At 42.5% G+C, this 20,083-nt stretch overlaps 1 protein-coding gene across 1 annotated transcript in view; it reads left to right on the top strand.

Annotated features, from left to right (window-relative positions):
• Positions 1-20,083, top strand: part of LOC149222571 (chitin elicitor receptor kinase 1-like) — a 361,400-nt gene that overhangs the window by 314,898 nt on the left and 26,419 nt on the right. Inside the window, exons 7-9 of the mRNA XM_089385512.1 lie at positions 6,896-6,989; positions 7,190-7,341; positions 7,432-7,529. Coding sequence (XP_089241638.1) covers positions 6,896-6,989; positions 7,190-7,341; positions 7,432-7,529 — 344 coding nt within the window. The remainder of the gene's footprint in view (positions 1-6,895; positions 6,990-7,189; positions 7,342-7,431; positions 7,530-20,083) is intronic.

The raw sequence follows: 20,083 nt of genomic DNA on the forward strand, positions 1-20,083 counted from the left end.
TTTTTGGAATCATGTTCTAGAATAATATATATATATATATATATATGAACTTGAAATTCAAACATTTTTGTATTTTTTAGTAAATTGAGTCATTGAAAATTGAAATCAAATCATGATGAGTCAATCCAAGTCTGAGTCCAAATCTGAGTTGACCCTCGACCTATTCTGAGTGACTCCGAGTTTAAAAACTATGATAGAAAGCAGTGTTGATAATATCGGTATCGGGAAAATATCGGCGAGGGTCCAGAAAATATCTTATGGGCAATATTGGCGAAAATATCGGCAAATATCGGCAATCATAAAAAATGCATAATATATTCATTTTTTTCAGATTTCTAAACATATAAAGCAATAACAACATGAACTAAACACAATGGCACATAAATATGAAGAAGGCATTGATATATATGATGTCAAATAGAAATGATACATCAAACTTCAAAGGCAATACCAAATCCTGTTGATCCCTGATAATTGTCCAATCAAGGACTCAAACAAAATAACATCATATATCCTGCTAATCCCTGATAGTGATAATTGTCCAATCAAGGACTCAAACAAAATAACATCACATATCCTGCTGAACCCTGATAGTGATAATTGTCCAATCAAGGACTCAAACAAAACAACATCACATATATAAAAATTTAAAAGTATTTCATCATCATGAGTTATAAACTTATATGTAGCAAAAGTTGCAAAACAAATAAAACTAGCAGCTATCTATCTGAGACCATTGGTCTCTCCCTAGCAGCTTTCTTTCTGTCTTGTTCAGTGATTGCTTCACGAGCTTTTTGTATAACCTCTGCACTAGAAACCATACAAGGCATCACATTTGCATCATATCAGAGTTTAGCCAGATGGTATTTCAATCATGTAATCCCTCTTGACATCTTGGTCCCACACAAGTTGCATGATATATATGCCTGATTTGCCCCACCAACAGCCTCCCCATACTCCCAAAATGGGTCCAAGGCTTTTGGCATATTTGACATTTGTAGTGACCTAATTCAAACCTAGGGCACAAAAAAAACAAAAAAATGGCATTAAACCCTCCAACACAAAATGAAAAAATAATAAGTAATAACAACCTCTTTCAAAAAAAATTACTACATTATTTGCATTTTGCAATGTGAATGAAAAATGGCAATAAGAGGGTGCATAAGAAAGTTGAAAAAAAAATGAAGCTTGCTGGCCAAATATGGAGAAAACCCTTGCATTGGTTCATGGGCATGAAAATCATAGCAAATGGAAAAAAGAAAAGAAACAAAATGTTGGTAGGCAAAGAGGCAAGCAAGCATAACCCTAAATCTATGAAAAAATCATTAACATAGGGGTTTTTAAGAACATACCTGTTAAAGGAAGAAATGAAGTTTGTCTCACTATTCTTCAATCTTTGATTCACAAAAAATCTTAATTGGTGGTGATAATCGTTGTTTGATCTTCAAACTCTCCTTGACAAGCACCACAAAACTCTTTCCCTTTCTTCTCCAACACTCAGAAACAGAAATGAAGAAAAAAAAAAACCAATTTTCCTTTTTGTAGCCGCGGGAAAACACGGCCGGCGATATTTTATATCGTTGCGCGATATTTTCGAAAATATCGCCGATATTTCGGAAATCGCGCGATATTTTCGGCAGCCGAAAATATCGCGATATTTTCTCGTCGATATTTCGGCTCGCCGAAAATATCGTGATATTTTCGATATTCGGCGATATATCGCTGATATTATCAACATTGATAGAAAGTACCTCTGTATTTCATATCTGGATTAGGGTCAGCCTTGATCTCCCACTCAGTCCATCTTCCGCTGTGATAACTCATCCATACGGTACTTGTAGATTCCACTTTTTTTCTTGTTAGTAAATTAGGAGATAACTACAGTGTGAATTTGATTTGCAGCTCCTCTAACTCAAACAAATTCTCAACCAAAGTGATTATTGCTTCCATGTCCTAGCAAAGCGACATAGCTCTCTGTGATATGTATACTGTCAATCTCAGTTGTAATCAATGTTGTTTTTATTTGACCATTTAAAACATTGAAAACTGTATCATATACTTGACAGATCCTCAAAAGTAATAATAGAATTAAGACTGGCTAAGACCTTTGATCCTTGTAGAAAACCTTCATATGTACCAAAAGTTTCAGATGATGGAGAAGACAAGTCAGGTGTATGTTGTATCTATCTATGTGTGCAAATTCAGTATCAAGGCATACATAATTCTGCTTTGAATGCTAGATTACAAGTCTGAAATAAACTTGACTTACATCTGGGAAAACTGCTCAACAAATGGACTATAATTTCATCAATCTGTCTGGAATGAACTTGCTCTACAGGATAAGAAAAATTTAAAAAAGGCTGCTGCGACATACCTGAAAATATCCATTAATTCTCATGTTCTTTCACTTGGCCATCCTCAATAGCAAACTTACCAATACTTTGCCAACAATGGCATATTGCCAAGTCAAAAACATTCATCATATTGTCCTCAAAGATGGTTTCAAAGGTAAGCTAAAGATGGCTTTTCAATCTTCATCAAATATCTTTATAATTTGATGCTGGCTGCTGTGGGAAATGGCTAGATCAAGGCTGAAAAATATCTGTCTGTTGTACATCTCTCCTCATGATCTGGAATTGATCTAAGAAAATTAATAAGGTATTATAGACTCGTGCATGAATGTGCCTATGTTATTTTATGCAACGGATCGATAATATTGTGAAATACACAGGCAATGAAGCAGTTAAAGAAAACATAACAGGCAACATATAAACACAACAAGTTTCATAAGGAGTTCACCCAATACTCCTGGGCTACGTCTCCCAGTCCAGCCTTCAGTGGTGGCCTCTCTATTATGTTTTCAAGCAGAGTTTTTACAATAGCGAGCTCAAATTGAGTCTCACTCAACAAATATAAATCAGTAAGACTGTGCTTGGATCCCCCAAGTCTCTAGAGTATACAGACTCTCCTCACTGACTTTCAACCTCTATTGGTCGCAGTAGTATGAGCCCAATCTGAGACTCATATATGACAGGCGTTACAGAGGAGTGCACTTGAACCTCTCAAGCCTTCTCTGGAGTGCAAGACTCTTTGATTCTCTCTGTCTCTGTCTTAACTCTAGCTCGATGCTGCCTTTGCTTCTGCAGGTCAGCGCGACTACTTTTCTCTGCTTTTGGCTTACTGCCTACTGCTCTTTGCTCTTAGCTTACTGCTTCTTCTTCTTTCGCTGTCAGTTTGTGGCTTTAAAGCCAATCTGCTTCTTCGCTGTTCGTTTCCGTTTCCTAGCTTTCCGGTTCCCCTACCTCTGTCCGTTTGAATTCCCTTTGTCCTGTGTAATCAGTCACTATATAACGCCTCACAGGGAGGTGGCCACCTATTTCATAATGGATGAGTGTTAGTTCAATTGGACATATTTGAAACAATCGATTTTTTCCATTAACTCCAAGAATACCCGCGAAACACGACCTTCTGCCAACGCATCATCCATATCAGACTTCAAATCCTATACAACTCTGCCTATTAACCTCATCAAATCCGGTTATCCATCGGAATGCGTCTCCGCCGTTGATCTGGGGCCTCCAAATCCCACGGTCATCGTCCATATCGGGCGGATAAGTAACATGATGTTTACTCGTCCGATGTGAACGGTTTTCTCTCTCTTCTGCCGGACGTGTGGCAACCATTGTATGGCATTGGGCGAGACTCGGTTGAAACTGCTTACCGCTCGAAGCCTTTCCAATATCCTACCAGTTTTTGTGGAATCCCGCTTTTGATGGAATCAGAACGATATTCGTTGCATTTCATGATTTTTCGGGTCCAGGTGCATGCGGCCTTTCTTTCTTGTGAGTGCAAATATTGAAGTGGTTGATGATCAGTATGTGTAATTGTCTCTTTGCCCATTAGGTAATGGTTCCACTTTTTCACACTCTGTACTAATGCATACAATTCTTTATCATATGTGAGATAATTAACCACTGTAGAATTAAATGTCTCAGAATGATAACATATGGGTTTACCGTGCTGCATCAACACTGCTCCCATGGCATAGTCACCGGAAATCGCGCGATATGTCAACGTGTGTTTTGCCTTCCCACCATACCAAGGTAGTTCCTCCAAGGCATAGGCTAGCCAGCTGAATCTTACTGTTCTCTGAATCAATGCTCTGCACCCTGCAAGATACATCAATCTGTCTAATCCAATTATCCAGCTTCTCTGCATTCAACTCTCCATCATATATTGGCAAATCAAATTTAACATCTAATTTAATTAAAGATGCTTTCTTCTTTTGATTTTCAGGACTATCAGGAGGTGTGGGAAGTTTTTCTTCTTTCCCTTTGCCTTTAGAATGGTCATTTAGGAGAGATTCTTCTACCCCTTTGTCATGTTGGGAAGTTGAAGAATCTTCACTTCGACCTTTGTTAAATTCTCTATACATTTCCTCTACCGTGGCTCTCATGGTCATGAAACTATCCATGAACTGAGAGTCTGTTTCCAAGGGAATTTCTTCTGCCATTTTCCTCCTAGGATAGACTCTTCCAATTTCTGGGTTAGCTTCAACCAACTCTCCTTCTCCTAATTTGAGCTTTGTCCTAGTTAGCATTCAACAAAAAAAATCTAGCACAAGCTTGTCTAACCTTAGCAACCTAGAGCTCTAATACCACTTGATCTAGAATTGATTTAAGACAATTAATAGGGCATTACAGACTCATGTGCATGGATGTGCCTATGTTATTTTATGCAATGGATCGATAAGATTGCGAAATACACAGGCAATGAAGCAGTTAAAGAAAACATAACAGGCAACATATAAACACAACAAGTTTAATAAGGATTTCACCCAATACTCTTGGGCTACGTCTCCCGGTCTGGCCTTCAGTGGTGGCCTCTCTATTATGTTTTCAAGTAGAGTTTTTACAATAGTGAACTCAAATTGAGTCTCACTCAACAAATATAAATCAGTACGACTGTACTTGGATCCCCCAAGTCTCTGGAGTACACAGACTCTCCTCATTGACTCGACCTCTATTGGTCACAGTAGTATGAGCTCAATCTGAGACTCATACATGACAGACGTTACAGAGGAGTGTGCTTGAACCTCTCAAGCCTTCTCTGGAGTGCACAGACTCTCTGACTCTCTCTGTCTCTGTCTTGACTCTTAACTCTGGCTCGATGCTGCCTTTGCTTCTGCAGGTCAGCTCGACTACTTTTCTCTGCTTTCGGCTTATTGCCTACAGCTCTTTGCTCTTAGCTTACTACTTCTTCTGCTTTCGCTGTCAGTTTGTGGCTTTAAAGCCAATCTGCTTCCTGGCTGTTCATTTCCACTTCCCGGCTTTTCGGTTACCCTGCCTCTGTCCTACGTAATCAGTCACTATATAACACCTCACAGGGAGGTGGCCACTTATTTCATAACGGATGAGTGTCAGTTCTCTTGGACATATTTGAAACAATCGTTTTTTTCTGTTAACTCCAAGAATACCTGCGAAACACGACCTTCTGGCAATGCATCGTCCATATCGGACTTCAAATCCTATACAACCCTGCCTGTTAACCTCGTCAAATTTGGTCATCCATCGGAACGCATCTCCGCCGTTGATTTGGGGCCTCCAAATCCTACGGTCATCGTCCATATCAGGCGGATAAGTAACATGATGTTTACCCGTCCGATGTGAATGGTTTTCGCTCTCTCTTCCATCGGATGTGTGGCAACCGTTGTATGGCATCGGACGGGACTTGGTTGAAACCGCTTACTGCTCGAAGCCCTTCCGATATCTTGCCGGTTTTTGTGGAATCCCGCTTCTGACAGAATCGGAACGATATCCGTTGCATTTCATGATTTTTCAGGTCCAGGTGCTTGTGGCCTTTCCTTCATTGAGGGTTTTGCCCTGCGATATGTGATCGTTTCCAAAATGGCCTCTGGATTTGCTAATATGTAACAGCGCACGTTACCATGGGCCGATGGTCTGTGCGCTTGACCGATGGTCCTCATTGCTCCGTGCTGATCACAAATTGCAACTGTTTTGAGGATGCTTCCGATAAGCTTGATCTTCACAAGATTTGTAACCTTTGGCATAATTTTTGAAGAGTTCATGAAAACTTAGAGAGTATTCTGGGATCCAATTTGAATCACCTCAGCTCCCAATGTTTCTATATGCTTCTGAGACCAAGGCTGAAAAGGATGCACAAAATGCAGAAGCATTTGGAGGATAACACATAGTAAAGGAAATTATCTTGTTCATCATATTTAAACTGGTGAGAAAAGACTGATAGACATCTGCTAGCCAATTCACTGTCATTTCAAGGTGGTTTTCCTCCACCTTGTCTTGAATACCAACTGATCTCTAACCTATTGTATCTGTGCCATATACTCTGTAACACTTTCTGCTTCCTTCACAGTGTGGACTATGGATTTTTTAGATACAAGATTTTCCATGATTTGATGTCCCATACAAGTTCTGCAAAGTAGTCCTGATATTATTTGTTTAGTGATGCTGATGTGCAAAATGATATGATCTACTACAAAAGGTCTCAAAATGTACATTGTGTTTTGATCAATTGCTTTCCAATTAACCTCCTCAATTTTGTCTCATGGAGGTGTTTCATGCCCGTTAAACAGCTTCTATATCTTCTTCATGAGAAGATTGTGGATCTTTTCTCTCTAGATAACATAGTTGTTTTCCCATTTAATTTGGTCTCATGGAGAGGAATGCTGGTTGATAAGATGCCATTTTCATGCTGGTTGCTGGATATTATGAGAAGCTCTTAGATCAATTCCTAAGGTCCTAATAAACGTTTCTAGGATTTTCTTTTGGAGCATCATTATTCTTTGTCTTGCCTGTTCTGCCACAGTTTTAGCCAAATATTGATAAGATTACTTTGATGCTTTCTTCGGATGCAGGTTCGCTTAATTGGATTTTGTATAGAGGAGTGTTTGTTCCTTGTCTACGAATTTATTGAGAATGGGAATCTAAGCCAGCATTTACATGGTTCAGGTAAGTTGTACGTGGGATATGCAGATTTTAAAGAGTTCAGACGAGGCCTATCATAGTGTGGCTTCTTAGCCAAAAGACAGCTGTAAGCAGCATTTTACCAAACATAAAAGTGTGGGAAATGGACTAGAAATTATATTTTCGGGGAACATCTGCCAACACTAATCAGCATTAAGATATGTTAGTGAAACATGTATATGCAGGAATGGAACCACTATCATGGCCTGCTAGAGTACAAATTGCGCTTGATTCAGCAAGAGGTTTAGAATATATTCATGAACACACTGTGCCAGTATATATCCATCGAGACATTAAATCAGCCAATATTCTGATTGACAGAAACTTCCGTGCCAAGGTAAAAAGTTCACAAGTACTCTGCCTAAAATGGAGTAGTTTTGTCAGATTCTCATGTATGATTTCTGGCTTTTCTTCTTGTGACTTGCAGGTTGCAGATTTTGGATTGACAAAGCTTACAGAAGTGGGTGGCGCATCAGCAGCGTTTCTGACACGCCTAGTGGGAACATTTGGATACATGCCCCCTGAGTAAGTTGTGCATGCTAGAACTGTCTAGCGTCTAACCTTTCCATGGTGAAAGAAAAATCAGAGGAAATAGTAAAATGCAGAAAGAGAGTTTTATGTTTCAGAATTCTGTTGCAGAAAGAGATTATCTGGTCATGGACATAGAATCTTGAATTTAGCTGGTAACAATTCCTGAATAACCACAGGATATAAGTTGAAAGAAAATAAGTTCTGTGCGTATGTGGAAATGGAAAAAAAATACCAAACTGAAACTGACTTATAGCTTTGAAATACATATAAAACTTAGTGTACTGTTGGCATTGTATTAGAAATAGTTAAGTTTTTTGTGCTTCCATTTTTCTTGTTTCCAAGTTAATTTTCCTGATATCCAGCTTCCTCTATGGTTAATATGATGCCAGGTATATAAACCACACTTTCTATGTGTAGATATTAGCAACACTACAATTTGATGAGGCTGGTTCACTATCATGATTCACAATCAACACTTACTAGTACTTTCATCACTTGAAACTGGAACTCTTTAAATGATAACTTAGGATAAGAGTATTATTGTCTCATATGCTTTCCTCTCATTTCTAAGTTAATGTTTTTTTTTATCTAAGGGATGTGTCCATAGAAAAACTCAGAATTCAAAATTTTCAAGATGGTGGTTGAATCTAACGTGACTAGTGCCAACTATTGGGCCTATGAACTTTGTTACCACAAAATCTAGCAGGCCTTGGAAAGGGAAACCCTATAAGACAAGAGCTAGACAAAGTGTTAACAATGGAGTAGAGGCACAGTGTCACCTCAGCCAAAAACCCCTACTCCTTACAGACTTTGTAATGTCCCTTCCTAAATTATTTTGTCATAGGTTTAATTTTGCACAATTTTAGATAATTTTGGTGACCATGGAACCCACTACCCAAGACCCGGGCACCCACATAGGCAAAATGCACTTGGCTAAGTGAGAAGTTCGAATAGTCTTGGAGGGAAGTCGAAAGGCAAGGAGGGGCCCACATGGGGAAGGAAGGCCCACAAAATTATTAATAGGAGGAGCTCATCTTAACAAGGTATCTTTTGTCAATTGAACTCACTTTTGTTGCTCGAGCAACTTAGCCAAGTCGCTTGTTGTTTAGCACCAAGTTTTCCAAGCGGAGAACTCACCCTTTCTTTGGGGGACTTCGAGTGCCACCCTAGGGGGGTCAAATCATACCACTTTGGAGGAGAGCTGGAGGGATTTCAGAGCTTATCTTTCAGTCTTTGCTCAACTAGTGTGTGTTACAGGAGGTCGCAGGAAGGGAGCACGTAGAGGTTGTTTTAGGGGTCTTCTGGGTAGCACTTGCCGGGAGAATTTTGGCATTGGAGTTTCAGAGCAGGGGATTGCTGCTTGTGGGTAGCACAATTTACAACTACCTAGGCCAGTGCAGAAACCTCTCACTGGGCACAAGTGGGAGTTTGAAGAACGAGTTGTAGATGGCTAGGGGAAATAAGGAGAACCTTGGGGAAGAAATCCCAGCGCTGGGTGTGATTTGTGGAGCTTTTTTTCAAGTTACAAGGAGGTCGTATTTTCCAATAGTTGGTGGAGGAAGTGGTATTTGGGGGCCAAATTTCGGGGGTCAAAACCAGGCCAAACCCTTTCTAGGTTTTGGTGGGTTTTTGGTGAGGATCTTGAGATCAATTTTGTAGAATTTTTTAAGCACCGGAGGTGGGGTTTCCAACAGTTCCTTTCCAGCAGACAGTGCAAATTTCTGGAGCAGCACATAGCATCATTGGATCCTCTATTTCTAGCACTTGGGCTTGTTATTTTGTCACCTGGGCTTTGTCACGCTTGCCATTGAGGCAAGCCCAAGTGCACTCCTTCCACACTATTGTACTTTGCTCCAATTGATTAATAAAATGGCCCGAGTAGTTCTTATTTATGGACTTTACATGGGTGTTGGTTGAATGTTTGAAATTTATGGTGTTGTATTTGTTATTTGCTTTGCATATCACTGATTTTCCTATTTTGGGACATTACAGTGGTATCAGAGCCCAGATCTTGGCTTAATCGTGGGAGACTTTCCTATGAGTGAGGAGGACAGGCAGAATATCACCTACAGGAGACAGAGGTACCAGAGTATTGAGAGGGAGTTAGAGATTACACCAGACACTGAGGAGCGTGGGAAGGCAGTGGTAGTAGAGGACATGGTGGAATCCAAGAGTAAGGAGGATATGGCCTTTGATAGCCTCTTGAAGGCCCTTAGTGATTTAGCGAAGGGGCAAAAGGAGATGTTGGATGAGATCAAACAGCAAAACCAAGACTGGAGCATCCATTGAGATTTCCTATTTGGGGAGACTTTTGGGGCCTCCCAATAGTATGACCACCTTTCACCGGCTACTCACCCACCAGCCTCAGGTGGGCCAACTAGGACCACACTGCCTTCTTTCCTACCATCGACACTTAGTGAGCAAGGTGGACCAGATGACTAAATGCCCATGGGGGAGTATTTTAGGGAATGGCAATCCATGGGGGAAGATTTCAAGGCAGCCCTATCTTTCAGACACTATTGCCAGCTCAAGAAAAATGAGAAGCGCATAAATTATGGAGGCCAAGGCACGTAGAGCTCCGAGTTGCAACGTACTATTGGGAGGATGTACTTCCCTATATATGATGGCACTACCAAGTGCATAGCTCGGGCTTGGGTGGAGAAGCTAGATACTTATTTCTAGCTCAATAGGATGATGAAGGTGGAAACCATTAAAATAGCTACCCTACACTTGGAAGGGGAGGCACACGACTGGTGGTTTCACGACTTGTCTACTTTGGGTCATGCCAATGTGACTTCCTATGAGGATTTCACAAGGAGAGTGGTGGAGCATTTTGATCAAAGATATTCAGAGGCTCACTTCAGGGAGCTGACCCAACTCAAACAGACGAGTCATCCAGAGCAGTACATATCGGAGTTTCTGAGAGTCTCGGTCATGGTGCTGGATTTATCGGATGCTAGGAGGGTGTACACATTCATAGAGGGGTTTCTTGAGCCACTGCGTGGACTGGTGAAGTCATGCAAGCCCTCTATGCTACACGAGGCCATGACATGCGCTGGAAACCTGCAGGGGGCGATCCCCAAGACCCGGGCACCTATTCCATCACGCACTCCCTACAATCAGAAGGGAAGTGATACTAGACTAGCACCACAGTGAGTAGCCCAAGGACGTGGGAAGCTAGACGAGGAGACTCGGAGGGTGTCATGTCCCTTCTCAAACACATTTGTAACAGGGAGTTGCTACACAATTTTGCATAATTTTTGCTAAGGAAGAGAACCCATCATTTTCGATTTAGGGACTTAGGAGGCAATTCGACTTAATTTGGTTGCTAGTGGAATGTGGGGGCCACCCACATGGGAATTCGAATTGGCCCATTCGAATAGCTTGGAGAGAAAGTCGAATAGGTGGATGGAGGGGCCCACATGAGGCAAGGGAGGCCCAAGGAGTTATAAGGAGGGAGCATCTCTCATTTTGGGATTTTTTTGATACATCTTGCAAACAAAATCACTTGACTGTTCACTCTGCTGTTTAGCTGAGTCGACCGGTTGTTTAGCCACGAATCTCTCAAGTGGGAGATTCAACCTATACTTCTGGAGACCATTTGTGCTCGCCCTAGAGAGGCAGTTCTACAAGGATTTTAGGAGTTCCAGGGTAGTGACATAGCACCACCAACCAGCGCAAAGCAAGGAGTGTGTATTTCTGGGTAGCCAGGAGAAATGCAGAGGGAGATTGAGGCAAGAAAAGATCTGATTGCTTGTCCGGGAGTTGGGGAGCTAAGGTAGTAGCATTAGACCAACGTTCTTACTAGGTTTTATAGCCAACTGAGCCAACATTCCAACAATTCAAACTGCTGGGCTGGGGGACAACATAGAGGCCACACAACAGATTTTTGTGGTATTTGGGAGCAGCTGAGTTGGGCCAAGGGATCATCCAGGGATTCAAGGATTGGATAGCATGGGTGAACTCAGCGTTTTGGAGAAGTTTTCAGGTGGATTTACAGGCAGTTTCCAACAAGTCGAAATTGACAACTAGAGCTGAAGTGAGGCTCCAAGGGCGTCGAACATTAGAAGTCTAAACTAGCCAAAATTCTTTCTGGGTTTTTTTGGGGTTTTGACAAGGATCCCAAATATAAAGGTTCATAATTTTCTGAGCACCGGAGGTGGGGTTTTAAGCTATATCTTTGCAGTAAACAATGTAGAATTTCTGGGGATTGAATAGTGCCTTTGGGGGTCAATTTTGGGAAGTCCAAATTGGGCCAAACCATATTTGGGTTTTTGTGGGTTTTGGCCAAGGAGTTTAGGGTTAAAAGCATATAAATTTCTGGGTAGTTTCAGTGCACATTCCAGCCATTTGAACTTCAGTAGAGTAGTAGCTTTTAGGCAGCGCAGTGCAGATTGGTGCAGTAGCTGGGCAGCCTTCAACTCAGCCATTTTCCTACCTGGGTTTGGTCCTGCCTATCCTTTAGACAAGACCAGGTGCACCATTCCATCATCTATTGTATTTGACTTGCAAAAATATAATAAAATGGCTCAAAAGTTCTCCATTTGCAGCTTCTATATGGGTGTTTGTTGAATATTTCGTTTTTGTAATTTGCTGCATGTATTATTCACTTGTTATCACTTGTATTCCTATTAAGGATCATTACAGTGTTATCAGAGCATGATCTTGGCCCAGCTGTGGGAAATTAGCCAGAAGATCAAGGAAGCTTTGTGTATGAGTGCATAGTGATGGGTGAAACCGGAGACGAACCCATGGCTCAAGGGAAATCCAGTATGTAGAAATTCTGGAGTAGAATTCATTGGGACGATGAGAGGTTGGCCTAGTTGAGGAGGGTGACAAACCAAACCCATCCTCATCCTTACAACAAAGACGTTAGAGGTGAGTAGGCCATGAGGGTGCAACCATCTACGTCATGTGGGGAAAGTCAACCAAATCAGGGCACTAGATCTCTTGAAAAGGAACGAAAAGGACAAAGATGGTAGAGGGTGAGACCAGGGGGCGCTTTCGCTGGTGGAGACCTGGCTTTAAATAACAGGAGCCTGAGGAGGAGGTTGAGCATGATGTTGAGAACCCACAGGATGGTGAGAAGCACATCGATATACCCGTTGTGGCGCAGGAGTCACCTTTATTAGAGACATCTTTGACAGCCCCAGTTGACACCCTGGTGGAGAGGATAGAGCCTACTCGCATAAAGCCATTTGTTGAGGGGGTGCCATCCCTGGACAAGATGCCAACAATTGCTGAGGTATCTGGAGCCGTCACTGAGTTTACAGGTGATAGATGCCCACGACAGTTCCATCAGTTTCAGGCTGACTTTCTAGCATTAAAAAGCAAGGCCGCATTAGTGCGAGAGGCGATTCTGCAGTAGAACGAGGAGCTGGAGGGCATGAGAGCAGTTTGTGCTGAGTCCACGGCCAAATTGACTCACGTTGGGGAGCAGTTGGATTCCCTACTGGTGCAGCTAAAGTGCACGTTGGAGCGTGAGAGCAGCCCTCTTCAAGCATACATAGACGGGGCTGGCAACACTGTTAGGTTACCTTGGCCCATTGGATAGAGGGAGACAGAGCTACCTAGTCAGATTGTATGTATTGACCAGGATAGCGAGATGAGACAACCTAAGTTGCACAGGGTGCAACACCCGCATGATGGGGTTGTTCTATGTGCGAGAGTTCGTGCATTCGATCCCTCTCTTGGGGTTGGGTGGCGGAGATTCTGAGTTGGTACCCTGGTGGAGTGGACTATGGAGATGGTAGTGGACCCATGTGGAGGTCAGCAGAAGTTTCGAGGCACTGGGGATGCTGGAAGCCCCAACTGGCTTTGGGATCTGGGAGGGACCACCTATCATTTCCCATGTATGTTGGTTGAGTATAACCGGGATGGTGCAGTTGACCTAACAGTTCAGCATGCACATTTGCTAGTGGAGTCTCGGTCAGCACCAGTGGCAGACTAGTTTATGGACAGATTCTTTTGGTTTTCTTGTTATGTCATTTGTACACGGGATCACTGGGTGATCAACATACTCTGGCAGGAGTTTGTCGGAGGAGGTGGCATTGGCAGGCCACCAAACGGTGCCTTGCATGGAGTTGGGGGCTCTTCACTTTTGTGCAGGGAACAGAAGACGCAGAAGAGTGGAGTAGTGATGGCATCACTACTGGCACCTCGGAGAGTCACTTCTCTAACCCCTCAGGTGGGATTTGGAGGGAAGGTCCATTCGTCGGCGGGGATAATGATGCGATGGTGTAGGTGATGATATTGAGCGGGTGTGGCCTGACACTTAGAGACATAGCTCTAGGCCATCATATCCAGGGATGAGTGGGAGGATCTAGCGTTGAGCAGTGGTCTATAAGTGGGCATGGAGATGCATGGTGGTGTGTTGCAGTGCGGTGGACTGCATTGCGGAGTGGGAGTGCCTCACATCGCAGTGAGTACATGCGGGGAGTGACAGGTGCAGTGACACAGGTAGGAAGCAAGACAGTACATGATGGTATAACTGCAGCCGAGGGTATCCAGTGGTGTACAGGGGTAGGTCACGGTGTATAATGGCATGTCTAGGAGTACTGGGATGATCGGTGATATGCAGCGGCGTATGGTGCTGCACAACGAGGTCTCAGAGTGCTACCTCTAGGGACACCCATGGATGGAGATATTAGGCATACCTTTGGGTGTAGTTCACCCATTATCGATGAGGACTGTTAGAGCTCCAAGAAACTCTCCTAGATTGTAGCTTGGAGATGCTTGGTAACATATAAATTCAACTTATTGTTGCAATGGATGAATGGAAGGAATGATGCTTGTTCAAGCCAGATAACCACTTCTACTTTGTTTCACTCCAGACATGTGTGAACACCTCTAGACTACAAGGCTTTAGACCACCCGCTACTCACAGTTTAGAGATAAGGTGAATACGGAGAATACTGACCACACCAGCAGATTCACAAGACCTTGTGATGGCCGGTTGCAACCAGTAAGAAGCTTGTAAATCTATTCTACTAAAGCATAGACAGGATGGAAACTTTCTGCCACTAGATAGAAAGAAACTTGGGTAACCTATTCAATGATACATTCAACAATCTAACACATAGATAGGATGACAGCTTTCTAGTGCTAAACCTTAAAGATCAAGAATACAGCATATCAGGCATAGCTTAGAATAGAGAGGAAATGGAAAATGAGCAGTTAACAACAAAAGAAGCTTGTATTAGCTGAAAATGAAGACGAGACGCTGCAAGTGGCAAAATATCCACAGTCTCTAGAAGTTGAACCTTACATCAAAACATCAACCATCAACCCTGATTACATTTTGTTTCTGGGTATTTATAGATTTTACATTATAGGGCACTTGGGCCAATTAGGTATGGAGGGGTCATAATTGACCACCAACTGCATTTAACTCCCTAATGGAGTCCCTGACTGTGTTTGCTTGCTGTAGTGGGCAAATCAGATATTCTCAGGTGCTGTGTTGTCCTCTTAGGAGGTTGGAGTGTTCGTATAACTGATAAATGCTGCTATAGGGTCATGCGTGTCCTTTCTTTCCCTAGCCATACCGCCTGTTAAACATGGTTGTTGAGGCTTTACTGCGACTGGTATAGACACGCTGATCACCTTCTTCCTTCGGACGAACGGAGTGGTCAAAGGACGTGGGGTGCATGGGTGAATCAATGAGTTAGATGAGCGAAGATAATGGCCGTCAGATCAAGGGAACGAACGGCGGAGATGGCTCTGTGGGAGTTATAGGACGAGGTGAGAGCGAATTTATTTTGGGCCGTTAGATTTGGGGCAACTAGATCTAACGGTGATCAGGCGGTGAAGCTGCGCGGTAGTTAAATAGGCGGGCGGATAGGTTAGGCGGTAAACGGTATTGATCACACCGCCTTTGAGCATAAAGCGGTAAAAGGACAGGGGCATGCGATCCCACTCAGAGGCTGACACGTAGCGGCGGATGAGAGAGAAAAACCGCTCTCATCGCGTGCTAACATTCGGGTGAGTTGCGGGCGCGGGGAGAGCGAATGCCGTCAGATCTCAGCGGGGATGATTGGACGGTCAAGAAATGGTCGTGCAGGTCGCTTTATCGGGTGCGACGGGAGCCGTTAGATTGGCGGGGAAAATCAATGGCTAAGATGAGGCGATAGGTTAAAAAGGCGCGAAGGCGTATGGGAGGGTTTTATGAGGGTTTAGGCTTTGTGCTCGGGCTCAAGGAAATAGGGGTTTTGTGGTTTTTTTAAAAGAAAAACAGAGGAAACAGAGGTGAAAGGAGGACAAGCAGGGCAAAGGAAAGAGGTGAAAATGACCATTATGGGCCTCCTTTGAGCATAACCAACACAACCAAGCTTATCTCTGACCTCTAAAACCATGGTTATATAGCGGAGCTAACACTGGCTCCTTTTGGGGATGAGATCCTCCCTGTGAGGTCTCAAGAACTGCAGATCATTGCCTTTCCTACAAAAACTAGATCAACAAAATTTCCTAGTGTTCCATTGGGCATGGAGTCTAACTGAGCCTACACTAAAACTGATAAAACAACATATTTACAACATTAAGGCCAAAAGACCTTAAATGACATAATCTTTCAGAAATCGCCCATTAACTGGGCCATCAAAAACTGTCTCTCCTTCCATGCTTTGCAACATGAAAGTATTGTTCCCCTGGATCTGAGAAATGATAAAAGGCCCAGTCCACAGAACATCGAACTTCCCATGGTTGCCTTTCTTCTCCTTCAGTGCATCCCACTTAAGAACCAAATCCCCAACTTGAAAATTGTCTATCTTTGCCTTTTTGTCAAAGGCTTCCTTGATTCTTTTTCTGATGTGCTGCAGACCTTTCGAACAGTTGTTTTTTGATTTGATGCACTTCCGCTAAGTCACTGATCCTCCTCGCCATATCATTTTCTTCATTTTGTTCTTCCTGTAGGAATTTTGCCACGGGGAGGGTTAACTGAATTGGGAATACAACCTCAATGCCATATACCAGCTTGAATGGAGAATTCCCTATGGATCTCTTGGTAGTCACTCTGTCAGCCCACAATGCATATTTCAGCTTGGAATCCCAGTTCTTTTTGTTGTCTTCCAGCAGCTTTTTGATTATCCTTATCAGGCTCTTGTTAGAAGATTCTGCTAGACCATTGCCTTGAGGGTAATATGAGGTGGAATGTACCAATTTAATGCCCATTGAGTCACACATGTCCACCAACTCTTTTGCCCTGAAGGCTGCTGCATTGTCTGTAACTAATTTATGTGGGCAGCCAAACTTGGTGAAAATATTTTTAGTTAAGAACTTCATGACCACATGGTGATTAGCGTTCCTAGTAGGAATGGCTTCAATCCATTTAGTGAAGTAGTCAGTGGCTACTAAGATCCATCGGTGCTGGCCACTGGAATGTGGATTAATTTCTCCTATGAAATCCAAACCCCATTGTTGAAAAGGGCCACTGGCATGTATTGGCGTTAAGGGCTAGGACTTCAACTGCTGTTTTCCTTCAAATTTTTGACACCTGTCACAAGATTTAACAAATGAAAAGACATCAGAAAATAAGGTGGGCCAATAATACCCAACACTGAGGATCTTGTGGGTTATAGTTTTCCAATAGTGATGTCCTCCACATATGCTGGAATGAAATTGCTACATAACCTCCATGGATTGTTCTTTGTCCAGACACCTCAAAAGAATTCCAGAGGGGTCCCTCCAGTAGAGGAGGTTTTCATGAATGCAATATTTGGCTACCCTGAGCTTGATAGTTCTGGCTTGGCTTGAACTAAGGCTTGGAGGAACTTCCAGCTTCAGCAAGAATTGGGCTATTTTAGAGTACCATTCACAAGAAGCTATATTTTCTGCCAATGACTAGTTTTGCCCTGGTTCAACTATTTCTTCTTCTGTTTGACCATCCTCTGAATTCGTGCTTATCAAATTCATGTCCAGAATTCTACAATTTTCTTCAGCCATTAGTCTAGTAAGGCCCTGACCTCTTACAAGCTTGGTGGGTTTCAGTTCTATGTTGAATTCGATAAGCTTTGCAATCCATTTAGCCCTTCTTCCATCAGCATCTGGCTGCGTTAGGACATCTTTTACTGAAGCAGAGGGCACATATGCAATTACCTTGGAATGCAGAATGTATATTCTGAAAGCTTTCAAAGATTTGATAAGAGCATATGCCTGTTTTTCAATGATATCATACCTTAGCTCAGCATCCCTTAAGGTTTTGCTGAAGAATGCCACTGGATGCTCTGAACCTTCATCATCTGCTTGCAATAAAACTACTGCAAGGGTGTCACTTGAAGCAAATGAAAATATATGGAACTCCTTGCTATAGTCTGGGTTGATCAAAGTAGGAGCTTCCATAATGGCCCTTTTGATGGCTTCAAAGGATCTCCTTGCTGCATCTGTCCATTTGATTTCTAATCCCTTTTTTAGCATGGAGGTGATGTGTTTTACAAGTTATGCAAAATTATGAATAAACATCCTTACAAAGTTTATCTTGCCCAGAAAGGATTGGTTGTCCTTTTTTGATCTCGGGACGGACAAGCACTGTATTGCTCTCTCTTTTTGGGTCAATTTCGACACCTGCAGCAGAGAGAATGTGTCCTAATAGCTTGCCCTCTTCTAAAGCAAACTGTGACTTTTTAGGATTGACTGAAATCCAAAACCTCCTACACTTCAGAAACACTTTCTTCAAATGCTGCAAATGGTCGTGATGGCTGCTGGAATATTGTTATATCATCTAGGTAGATCAGGACAAACTTATCCTTCTCTTCTATAAATGCTATATCCATAGCTCTCTGAAAGGTGGCTCCAGCATTCATCAACCCAAAAGGCATCTTGGAATACATAAAAGTGCCCCAAGGAGTGGTGAACAAAGTGTTTTCTTGGTCATATGGATGTATAGCAACCTGGTTATACCCTGAAAATCCATCCAGGAAAGAAATCACTTTGGCTCCTGAGACCTTCTGCAGCAAATGCTCCATCTTAGGCAAAGGATAATTATCATTTTTGGAACACTTGTTCAGGTTTCTGAAATCGACGCACAGATTGGTTTCTCCACTTTTCTTCCTCACCACAACCAAGTTGGCTACCCACTTTGAATATCTCAGAGGGACTATGATTTTGGCAGCCAACAACTTCTTGATTTCTTTTTCAATCAGAGAGAGGAGCAAAGGATTTATGGGTCTCAGTTTCTGCTTAAAAGGGATGGTGTCTTTCTCTAAGGGAATTTTATGCTGGATGACCTTTTTGTCATAAGTTTTCAGGTCACTATATCCCCAGGCAAAAACATCAACAAATTGCTTCATTAAATTGCAGTACTCAGAACTTTGGGCAACAGATAGATGGGTGGACAGACTTATATATCTTGGATGCTCTGGACTCCCTATATTATGCCTATGGACTGCAGATTGATCTTCTTTTGGGCAGCTTTATAAGGCACATCATTTTGGTCAAACAGCTTTTCTAGTGGCACTAGTCCTCTAGGTATATGATTGCTAGGCAGTTGCACAATGTTGTCTTTGCCAATTTTGTTTCTAAGCTAGGGCTGGGGACTTTCCTCCAAGGCTTCATTCTCTTGATCAATTTGCATTTCAGAGAATTCATCAATGACTTGCAGAAACCTATTTACCTCGTCATCATCCTCAAAGACTTTCCAATGCTGGACATTATCAAGCAAGGATGGTCTATATTTGATCTGGACTTCATAAACCAGTTTAGGGGGCATGGGAGGGATGAACATGCTAGCAGACACAACAAGGGAATTAGCAAGCTGATTTTTTACTCCAGGGATATATGAGATACAAAAACTATCAAAAGAGTCTTTGAGTCTCCATACCTTATCTCTGTATGCCTTCAGCCTTGGGTGCCTTGCTTGAAACGATTTGTTCACTTGCTGAATAATGAGATCAGCATCTCCAAACACCTTTATATTTCTGATTCCTCTTTCTTTGGCAGCATTTAAGCCCAATATCAGAGCCTCATACTCTGCTATATTATTGGTGACCTGAAAAGTCAGCTTGAAAGACAGATGTATGTTTTCTTGTTTTGGAGATACCAACACCACTCCTGCTCTTGCAGTTTCTCTTGAGCAGGCTCCATCAAAGAACATATCCCAAGCTTGTGTCCCTTCTTCTTCCATAGCCTGGCCCACTGGTTTCCTGATCTGCGTTAAGGCCTTCTGAGATTCTTCCATTTGGAGGATGCAAGCTCCGAAATCAATGTCTATAGCATAAATAGGATGATTAGAGGGGTTCTTCTCATCACTGATGATATAGGCCAGCTGGGCTTCCCTGTACAGTCTTCTGCTTTCTCCTCCAAAGACTGGGACAGTGGCATAAGATAAGTCATTTTGTAATGTCCCACCTAGTCTCTTAATCCACCCTCTGGACAGCAGCATGCCAAACTTAGGGGGAACATCTGCTACCACAATGTCCATCATCATGCTTTTCATGGGCAGCTGAGTTAGGGTGATGGCTAAATCTTTGATCAATCCCAGACATTTCACCTTCCTTGAATCAAATGAGAATAAATCATGATATGGTCTGGTGATATCAAGGCCTAACTCTTCCATGACA

Source organism: Pinus tabuliformis, chromosome Q (assembly GCF_031772625.1).
Source record: "Pinus tabuliformis cultivar Carrire ecotype Pingquan chromosome Q, CPIR1, whole genome shotgun sequence".
In the NCBI taxonomy this organism is placed as follows: Eukaryota; Viridiplantae; Streptophyta; class Pinopsida; order Pinales; family Pinaceae; genus Pinus; species Pinus tabuliformis.